General features: G+C 47.2%; 1 protein-coding gene across 2 annotated transcripts; it reads right to left on the bottom strand.

The window, feature by feature from the left end:
* Positions 1-593: 593 nt before the first annotated feature.
* On the bottom strand, positions 594-10356 carry SUMF2 (sulfatase modifying factor 2). Of its 2 annotated transcripts, XM_072646865.1 has the most exons (9): positions 10080-10356; positions 8402-8558; positions 6237-6351; positions 5548-5592; positions 4744-4894; positions 4085-4140; positions 3741-3825; positions 3358-3508; positions 594-1280 (listed from the first exon to the last, which is right to left on the bottom strand). In XM_072646865.1, exons 1-9 carry the CDS (start codon positions 10153-10155, stop codon positions 1196-1198), a joined length of 921 nt encoding a protein of 306 aa, XP_072502966.1. In that variant the 5' UTR covers positions 10156-10356; the 3' UTR covers positions 594-1195. The 2 variants fall into 2 exon arrangements, with proteins under 2 accessions (XP_072502966.1, XP_072502967.1); XM_072646866.1 differs by lacking the exon at positions 5548-5592 and having other exon boundaries at positions 10080-10293.
* Positions 10357-10596: the final 240 nt, after the last annotated feature.

Raw genomic sequence — 10596 nt, 5'->3', positions numbered from 1 at the left:
AGTGTTTGTTTTTCAGAGCAGAACTTTTTACTGCTAGATACATTTGAGACTAAGAGTGGTTCTAAGTCCCTGTCTCAGTTAACAACTCCAGGCACCCTCTTGTTGGGTCTTCCAGGGGAGGGGCAGGGTGTCATCTCTGTGCTAATCAGGAGCTCAACCTGAGGTCCCAGATGGAGGGTGAGCAAGGGGAAGTGTGGGCTGTGCTTCCTGCCCTGGCCTCTCTGTATGCCCAGGCATTGCCAACCTCTGCCCTCCTCCAGTCTCTGCAGTAATGCTTCGAAACTATTGCCTAGTAGAGGAAACTGCCCTGGAGTGAATGAAAAAGGCAAGCTTTAGTCCTGGCTGCTTCTGACAGTGTGGCGTTGGGCTACTCACTTCTTCTGAGCTTCAGCTTCTACACCTATCAAATGAGGAGCTTGTACAAGACCAGTGATTCCCACAATGGGTTCCACAGAAAGGGAAAGGAAGGGAATGAGTGTTTATATGGTGCCTGCTGCGTGCTAGGAACTGTGCTAAGCACTTTGATTTGGTCCTCACAACAACCCTGGGAGGTAGATGCTAGAACCTAAGAAATGACACGATGCTATTAGACGTTCCATCAGAAATAGCATTATTCTTCCCTCTGAAATAGGCTATACTGATCTAAAATACTAGTGTAAACTATAAAGTATCTAAAATATACAGCAATTTCACAGCCTCCTATCCTCCTACCCCCATCCTCTGGACCAGTGTTTTGGGGTTCCAACAATGCATTTCAAGGTTCAAATTAGTATTCTGTGAACTTCTATACTCTGTGGTACTGAAAGTCCATCCCATTTCCAACAATCCATAATTCTTGTAAAAGCTTTGTTTCTCCATCTAATGTGCAGGTGGGTGTGTTTGCCACACCTAGACTGTAATTAATACTGAGGGCTTTGGTTCCCTGAGCTGATGATGGTCCTGTTCTTTAGGTCCTGATTATTCTCACCTTCTCAGCCAGTATTCTTGACAGAGTAGGACTCAGTGGAGGACTGGGGGGGGTGGGGATCAAGAAAGGGAGAATGGTTGATGTGGTCATGGTAGAGTTTGGAGTTATTCCAGCTGAACCTCTGTCAGCCTGATGTGTTGTTGATAAGACATTGGCTGAGTCGAGAGTCCCGGTTGGCCACGGGGGCAGGGCCACAGGGGATTCTCCCCCTTGTCTGTTGGTCTCTGTTCACAGTTCCCCAGGAGGCCGGCCTGGGGTAGCCGCACAGCGGAAGCCCAAGTTGTCCGAGGCAGAGTCTGGAGTGTTGCCCATCCTGCCACCAGAGAGAGTGGGAAGAAGAGTCAATGGATCAAGACCTGAGATAGCACTTGCCCTCTCACCTGAACAGTGAGAGCAGGAAAAGAGGGACTGCACTGAGAGATTGTCATTCAATTCATTTAAGCTCAAGGTGTTCAAAAAACCACACTCAACTGCTTTTTCTATGACTTCAGCAAGCCCTTTCCCTGGGCCTCATTTTCCCTCAGTTGTACTAGATAACATCTGAGGTATGATATTCTATGAAATAGTAACAATACTCTTTATATTTTCACACCCACACAACCACCCTGTGAGGCAGATGTTCATCCCATTTGATAGATAAAGAAGCCCAAAGCCCTGCCTGAGATCACCCAGTTAGTTCTTGGTGGGGTCAAGCCTAGAACCCAACTCTCTGGCCTCCCAGGGACAAGTGCTATCTTCCACAGGCTCAGGCTGAAAGAGTTAAGATCCACTAGGAAGTTGTGGAGGTTGTGGACTTTTTTTGGTAGGTGGAATTTTTAAAAACTTCAACATAATGGGGTCACAGAAATGGTCAACTCTTAAAGGAAATCCATCAGCTGGGAGATCGGGAGTGGGAGCCTTGGTCAGGATTCCACAAGTTCCTAAGCATGGTTCAATCACTAACTGCAACCTTAGACTAGTCCCTTTCCTCTTTCCAGGACTCATTTCATTTATAAAATGAGATCAAGAGTAAATGCCTCACAGAATAGAAGTGTGGAAAAGTGCTTAGAAAAGTGTGAAATATTACACAGTGTATTAAGAGAGAATTAACCATATGACTTTGGGCAAATCACTTCAGGTCAGAGGACCTAGGAACAAATCCCACTTCTGTCTGTCCTTAGGGAAATTCCTTGGCTTCCCTGGGCCTCAATTTCCTTATCTGTAAAATAAGGAGGTTGGACTAGATGACCTCTAAGGTCCCTCCCCTTCCCCCTACAGATGTAAGATCCTATAAATCACATTAACCTCTCTAGGTTTCAGTTTCATTTGTAAAATGAGGAGGTCAAACTAAATGCTCTTAAGGCTCCTTCTAACCTTGATTTTGATGGTTTTATGACCACTAACCAAACCAAACCCTTACTGGAACCACTGACTTACCTCAACATATTGCTGTGGGATTTTCCCTCCCTCACCCTTGTCTTGTACAAGAGCAAAGTGGAGAATCAGAAGGCAAGACAAAAAGCCAAAGCCTGTTGTGGCTGAGGACAGGGGTGACCCTGAGGCAGACCCATCGACAGCCTAACAAGCAGGCCGAGCCAAGTGGGGCAACAGTGCTGAACAAGTTCCTGGAGCCATACTACAAGGAAGCAGGCACATGGGGTGCTCTTGGTGCCGTGGGGCTAGTTTGGGCCACCGACTGGTGTCTGATTCTGGATTGAGTGCCAAATACCAATGGCAAATTTAAGAAAGACAAGCTATTTTTTAAATCTTATGGTCTAGGGATGGAGGACTTTTTGGGGAATGCTTTTCTTGGGGTCCTGACCATACACATATGTGAAATGCTCAAGATGGACTCCAAGGACCTCGTTGTCTCTCACTGACCACATTTGATGTGTCACTATTGTATAGGGATAATTAAACCTCCCTCTCAAACATGCTGGCTGCTTAGGTATTAAGCACAAGAGTACTATCACAATAGAGTGAATTTTATCTGATTCACAGTGATGTGGAATTAAAAAAAAAAATCCACCAAGGTCAATTTAAAAAAAAAAAGCCAAAGGCTGAATAACATGAACATAGGACCTACAGCCCCTGCGTTCTAAGCTGGTTGTAAAACTGTTTTTCTCCCCAACTTCACTGGGAGCTTGGTGCCCACTAGACTGACCAGGGAAGCCAGCTCTCCAGGATCATGGTTCTGGGGCCGGAAGAGACCTCAGCAGCTATCATCCAGCACAGGCCGCTCAATTTGCAAATGAGAGAAACCAAGGCCCAGAGAGGTGAGCCAGGTAGTAAGTGACTAATCCAAGGTTCATACTTCGGTTTCTTGTCTCCAAGTTTAGCACCTTTTCCGCTACCTCCCTACAAGAAACTCCTGGCCCCTTCTTTCCCTGGAAGAGGGGTCATGTTCTTACCTGGTGGTGACTCGGGCCCGGTGGTTGGCTGAACCTTCTGCTGTGTCAATCCAGGATGCTCCCCTCAAAACCTTCCTGTCTTGGCCAGGGATGGGAGATCCATATGTTGATGCTGTCCACTCCCACACGTTGCCCATGAGGTCATAGAGTCCTGATGAATGGTGGCAGACTCAGCTCAGTGGTCAAGACTGTCTGACAGCCCAATACCACCCCCAACCCACCATCTGACAAAGGGAAAGGAAAGAAAGTTTGAGGATTTTCTCTTCCTGGAATAACTTGGGGGCCCTAAGATTAAGAGTAAGCCTAACCCATGTGGGGAGAAAAGCTTAAGACTCTCTGGTACAATGTGCCAGGATCTGCAGTGGCATAATGATTGGCTTTACCATAGTTGTTTTGAGGAGGGAAAGCATCCACAGGCGAGGCTCCATGGAAACCATCCTCAGCTGTATCAGCCTGGGGGAACTTGCCCTGGGAAGAAAGAAGTCAGGATCAGGGCTTTCCCATGAGTGAATAGACAGGTTAGGACCAGGTCAGCCGGCCATTCCCTGGGAGGGGGGTTAAGTTTAGATTTCAGACCTAAGAACTCCTCTGTTCACACCTCAGTACTCCCTTGGCTGCCACCTCCCTGATGTGCTGGGAGTGAACAAGGAGAACCAAAGGGGAGACCTTCTTGACCCCAGGCTGCAGGAGCCTCTGATGTAGGAGAGGGGAGTATTGGGAGCCTTACCTGCCACAGGTTGCTGCGGTTCACCTGGAACTGGTTCCCCCAGGGGTACACTCGACCTGTCAGAAGGGAGATGAGGAAAGGGACAAAAGAAAAAATCAGGAGAGGAAGAGAGCAGAGGGCAAGAGAAGGAAATGGTAAAAGGGGGGAAGGAAAGAGGAAACAGAAGTAAAGGTGAGAGTCAGAGGGGAAGTAATGAGCAAGTAGTGGGGGAAGGAAGGGGTAAGGGGAGAAGATGGGGAGAAGAGGGAGGGAGACAGGAAGGTAAAAGGAAGGAGAGGGAGAAATAGAAAAAGAGGGAAGGGGAGAGAGGATGTTATCTGTCCTGGTTCTTCATTCACTTCATCTAGAGATTGTGGAGAGCCTTCACTGCCAGGCTAAGCAGTAGATTTTTTTTTCTGTAGGCAGCGGGGTGTCAGTGAAAGTGTTTGAGTAGGGGAGTGACATGCTCGGACTGGTGCCTTAGGAAGATTATTTTTGCCAGCTGTTTGTGATTGCTTGGAGAGGGAGCAAACGGAAGCAATTGGAAGGCTATTACAATCGTCTGGACAAGAGTTGCAGAGAGGTTACACAGCTACTCTGACCCAAACCCCATCCTCTTTCCATCACTTCTCATCCCTTGTCAGGCCTTGTCACTGTATAGGGAGAGACTACTGACATACCCTTCAGCCCTCCCCGGGCAGCAAACTCCCATTCCTCCTCTGTGGGCAGCCGCTTGCCTCGCCAGGCACAGAAAGCTTGGGCGTCATTCCAGCTCACATGCAGCACAGGGAAGTCTAGTCGTTCTCGGATGCCAGAGCCTGGACCTGCAGGCTGATTAGGCAGGAAGGGGAAGGGGAGACACCTAGAGATGGACAGGATCCCTAGGATGACCTTCCCTATCCCAGAGAACAGTGAAGGGGGATGAGAGGAGATACTAAGAAGCCATTTCCATATTCTTTCTCGGTTGCTAGCAGGCCATGAGAATATTCTGTTCCATTTTGCAGATGAAGAAACAGAGAAAAGCAAGCATCACAGCGCTGAAGCTTCAGAACTTAGGGGACACTGAGAGCAGTGCTCTCATTTGACAGATGATGAATGTGGGACCTCGAAAAACGCAGTGACTCACCAAAGTCACACCGGCACCAAGTGGCACAGCTGGGATCCAAACTAGGATACCAGATGAGGATGAGAAAGAATAATGTTTGTCTCAGGGAAGCTCTGGCTATGCAGGCAGAGAATAAGAGGATTTAAAGCTGGAAGGGACCGTAAAGACCATCTGCTCCAACCTCCTTGCCTCAGATCACATGGCTAATCAACAACCTGCTACGATTCAAACCCAGATCCTTTGGCTGAAATGCGTCCCCTGAATTATTCTGTCATCCACATTTGGTTTTTGTTTCCAGGGATAGGAGAAAGTCAGGCCTCTAGAATGGGACCACAAAGGGCAAGGGCTAGAAGGCTGGGAACTCAGGAACCAAGCTCACCTGCCTCCAAAATGCCTTCTCCACTGGGAGCCACCAAGGTGCAGACTGCAAGCAGACAAGAGGAGCAGCTGAGCTACAAAGTGTCCCACTCCTAAGCTGAGCTGACCTGGTTCCCAACATACTGGCCTCCCACCTCCCATCCCCACCCCTGACCCTGTCTATCTCAAAACCAAGGACATGGGGCAAAAATCATGAGAACTCAATATGAAAGTGCTGATGGTGCTGAGCAAGGCTTAAGCATCCTCTTTCCTGAAGATCTTTTAAAGAAGTCAGCTTCTCCTTCTCTACATTTGTATAGGCTTCCCTAAAGACAGGCTTGTTTACATAAAGGGTCTAGACACTAAGAGGCCTTGTCATTTTCAAATCCCAAGGAATTCTTTGCTTCTCACTGAGCTACTTTCTCCCTTCCAAGTTGAAAAAAATAGGGATGGGCTCAGGAAGCTCTTGGGTATACGTGTGATTTCCCTTTGTAACCTTTGGCCTCCCATGATGTGATGCACAAATGAAGAACTGAGGCCTAGGGTTTCAGCTGCTGCCCCTGTACCTGATTCTAAGATCTGACACTTCATGATGGGCTAGTTCCAGGCCCAGCCCTGCCGCCATTCTCCTCCCCACTTCCTGCTCTGCTCATGGAGTCCTGCCCCATTTCCCACCCACTCACCCACCACACCACCACTAATCCATCTTACCTCCAGCTTCTGGGTCACTTTCTTTTTCAGCTCATCAGATACTAAGTCTTCAAAGACAAAACTCCACCCAAATGACTCAGCTTCTGTCTGGTACTTCTTCTGCCTCACAAATTCCCTAGGAGGAGAAATGTTGCCTGGCTCATCATCCACATTCCTGAATTCATTTGTTCCACAAACATTTCCTGAGTGCCTTCTAAATGTAAGGTACTGTGCTGAATCTGGCGAGAGTATCCAAATATGATTAAGACCTGGTTCCTGCCCTCAAGTAGCTTATAGTCTGGTACAGGAGATATGTACATAAATGATTATAGCACAATATAAGGGATCATAGGAGCAAAAGAGATGTATGACACAGCAGAAGAATCATAAGAGGTACAAAACATTTTAAAGACCATAAAGTTTACTAGGTTTGTTTGTTTTTTAGAGGCAGCTAGGTATTGTGGTGGATAGAATGCTGGACCTGGAGTCAGGAAGCCCCAAGTTCAAATCTGGCCTCTGACACTTATTTACACACCTGTGACCCTGGGGAAGTCACTTAACCCATTTGCCTCTGGAGAAAAAACTGGCAAACCACTCCAGTATCTTTGCCAAGAAAACCCCATGGACTAGTATTGGTGCAGTATGGTGTATGGAGTCACAAAGAATTAGATACAACTGAACAACAACAAAGCTGTTTTTGAGAGGAAGGGGGAGTATCTGTGATTCTCTTTTTCCATTACTCTGTGTGTCATGTTTGCTAGGGGTGGGGTACAGAAAAGGGGATTAGGAAAAGCTCCGTGGAGGAGGTAACATTTGAGCTCATTCTCAAAGGCTGAGTAGCACTCCATTAAGACATTACTGGTGGACAGAATGGCTAGACTGAACACTAGGAAAACTCTAGATTCAAGCTCCAACCTAGTAAGCTGTTTTTGGCCTTGGCAAGTGTCTTCCCCTGTTTAAGCTAAACAGTTTCATTATCTGGACAATAGAAGAAGAGGAAAGAATTCAGTAAACCTTTAGGCACTATATATGTGTGGGGAGGGGTATTATTTGAAACAGAAAGCATGAGGGTATTTTGTATATTTTTATTTTTACTATGATTAAATATGCTACTGGTTTACCTTCTGTTGATCCATCTTTGAATCCTTTGTATAATCTTGAGGTGACCTTTTTCCTTCTTCCTAGAGAGGCTTTCCGAAAGCTAGACAAACTTCTGATGAAGCCAAAGTCCATCAACCCTTCAGTCCAGAAGTTAGTCTCTCTTGGTATTCCTTCTCAATCCACCTGACTTCTGGGCTAGCAGGGACTTTCTGCTTGGCAGACTGTCCTTTGCCCTGGTCCCTCAGTGCCAGCCAATCAGGCAGGACACTTGACTTCTCTCTTAAGAATTCTCTACGTGACAGTGGGCAAATCCAAATTGACCTCCAGACCCTATGGCAGTTAATCCACTGTTTCAGAATCTCCACCTTGGGAGGTTAAGCTGTGTTGATTGGTGAATAAGTGAAAACTCACCTTGCCGACTCTACCCAGAAGGCACCAGACCAGACAATATTTCACATCCCACCCAGCCATCCATCTGGGACATCTTGCCACCTATTTTGCCACTGTGGAACATGCCCTCTCTCACATCTCCTGCTCTCAGGAAGAGTCAGTGAATTGTTGTCACCACTGCTTCTGAAAATGGCTATGTCCTGTGGTTCTACTTAGTATGCCTGTCATTCCTCAGATCAAAACTCCCTTTCCTGATCATCCTTTCCTTTTCTATGTCGTTTCCCCCATTAGAATGTAAGCTGGAAGATGACAAGATTTTCACTTTTGAAGTTTTTTCCTGCACTTGGTACAACAAACACTTAAGAAATACTTTTTTCCATTCATGTATTCATTCAAGTCCCTTAAACCTTCCAACTTCCTTATGCAAATCCTAAAATTTTTGAATTGTAGGCATCAATGATAATGGTCTATAGTTCCTTCTTTGCTTTATCCTTCCTGAGTTTATATTTTTGTCTCATAAAAAGGGGAAAACAAGAGCATCCTTATGCTGTTATGAAAATAAAGGTAAAATAAAATGGTAAATGTGGAAGTGCTTTTAAAAAATCTTAAGTGTCCTTTGCTGACAGATGTGTAGGTTAAAAAATAGAGGAGAATTAGTGAGAGGAGTACTCTGACCAGGAGAGTGGGCACCGTACCTGAAATCTCTGTTGGTGACGGGGTATTTGTCAATGGCAAAGGGTTTCACGGTTACTTGCCGAGTAGGTCCTTCCCCATCTTTGCCATCTGGGGAATTTGTCCCCATTTGGAATGTCCCACCTGGCAGGTGGACCATGCTGTTATCTTGCCCGTTGCCTGCAAGATGAAAGACAGAGCTAACCTGGGCTATAATCAAATAAATATAATGCAAGAGGCAATTCACTTATTCATTCATACATTCTTAAACATTTATTCAATGCTTACAGTATACATGAGTACTGTGCTAGGTGCTGGGGGAGGTACAAAGTTTAATTCTATTTGTCCCTACTTTTTAAAAAAAAATTCTGTGTATTTTTCTAACATTCATTTTTTTTATTCTGAGTTCCAGATTCCCTCCCTCTAACCATTACCTCCCTCACCCACTGAGAAGGCAAGCAATATAATATCCATTATACATAGTTGTACTTATTTGTGGGCACACAGAGAGTCAAACACAACTGAAACAACAAAATTTGTTACAAAGGATGTTTCTATGGAAGAAGGAGTCATGGGGAAATGACAGGCAGGAGTATGAGAGATTATCAATAAAAAATGTTGTTTAGAAGAAAAATACATACACAGTGTAGATCAGACATGTACCAGGGAACTCACTACCCAAAAAGCACAAACAGATAATTATAATAGATCATATTTATATGATTGCCTTGAGAGTTTCCAAAAAAAAATGTTATTTGAGATAGGGGGAAAGTAAAGGTGAAAGTGAGAAAGGAAATTAGGAAAAACTTCCTGGAGGAGGGGGCTCTTGACATGTACTTTAAAGCATGCAAAGGGGTAGGGAGAAAGGAAGAAGGATATTCCAGGCATAAGGAAGGAACAGTTTAAGCAAAGGGAGTGTTCTGGGGACATGGAAAAACCAGTTAGGGAGAAGAGGAGTAAGGTGAGATGTCCCTGGAAGGGTTCGGTAGAGGACCTCGAATGCCAAAGCAAAGGAGTCTGAATATACACCTATAACCCTAGTTTAAACTCTCTCCATGTTCTAGTCCCTCTCTTAAATACAAAGTAACAATATCCAAAGCGACAGTATCTTTAAGTGAGAGAAAAGGAGAACATGCAAACATTAAGGTTCAAATCTATTTCATTTTATCCTCACAACCACCCTGGGAGGTAGGCGCTAGTAATATCCCCATTCTCAGACTCAGAAACTGAGACGTTACTCGACCTGGCCAGTCACCCTGCTAGCTGTGCCTGAGCTCGGGTTTGGGCTGAGCTCCTTTACACGAGGGTTTCAGGCAAATTCAAGGGAAGCAGCCAAGGCACAGCGAAGAAAAGGGCTGGATTTGGACTCTGCGGCTAGGATTTCGAATCTGGCTCAACTAGTGCGGACTCAGGCAAATGACTGTGCCTCTCTGGGCCTCAGTTTCCTCATCTGTAAAATGAAGGAGTGGGACTTGAGGACCTCTAAGGTCCCTTTCCAGCTCTAGACCCAAGATCCTATGATCCAAGGCTTCTCCCAATTTCAGGATCGTATGAGTTGGAATTTGGGGGTTGAGGGGAGTCGGGAGAGGAGCTGGGGAGTCCAGGGCGGGGCCGGGGTCCGCAGGCACCTCTCGCATAGAGGCTCTAAACCTCCCCCTGCCCTCCCTCCAGCCTGCCGCAGCCTGGGGAGCCGGCACTGACCTGGCTCCGGACCTAGGCTCAGGAACACGAGTCCCAGGGACGGCAGCAGCAGGAGCGGCGTGAGCAAGGAGCCCATGGCCAGACTGACCGGGAAGGGCGGGAATCCCCGCAACCAAGCAGTTCCAGCCCGGCCCCAGCGAGCCCTGGCGCGGAGGGCGGAGCCCAGCCAGACCGGGGCAGTACAGGGGGCTTCCGAGCCCGACCCCGTACGGTCCTCCGCGGGCTGAGAAGAGACGCGCCCCGTCACACGTCCGCACGTCTGCACGTTCACACGCAGACACCCGGATCCCTCACCACCCCCACTCACGCACACGCTCACGTGACTGTGGGCAACTTCGGGGGGTCCCTATCACATGGTTTCACGTGGTTTCTCGGAGGCGTGCAACTCCCTCTGCGTCAGTCTCTGTCTCTCCCTCTCCCTCCCCCTCCCCCTCCCCCTCCCTCTCCCCCTCCCTCTCCCCCTCCCCCTCCCCCCCTCTCCCTCTCCCTCTCCCTCCCTCTCCCTCCCCCTCCCTCT

The sequence above is a fragment of the Notamacropus eugenii genome, chromosome 2 (genome assembly GCF_028372415.1).
Source record: "Notamacropus eugenii isolate mMacEug1 chromosome 2, mMacEug1.pri_v2, whole genome shotgun sequence".
NCBI lineage: Eukaryota > Metazoa > Chordata > Mammalia > Diprotodontia > Macropodidae > Notamacropus > Notamacropus eugenii.
Note: the sequence above shows the minus strand (reverse complement) of the source record. Positions and strands in the feature narration are given on the sequence as shown.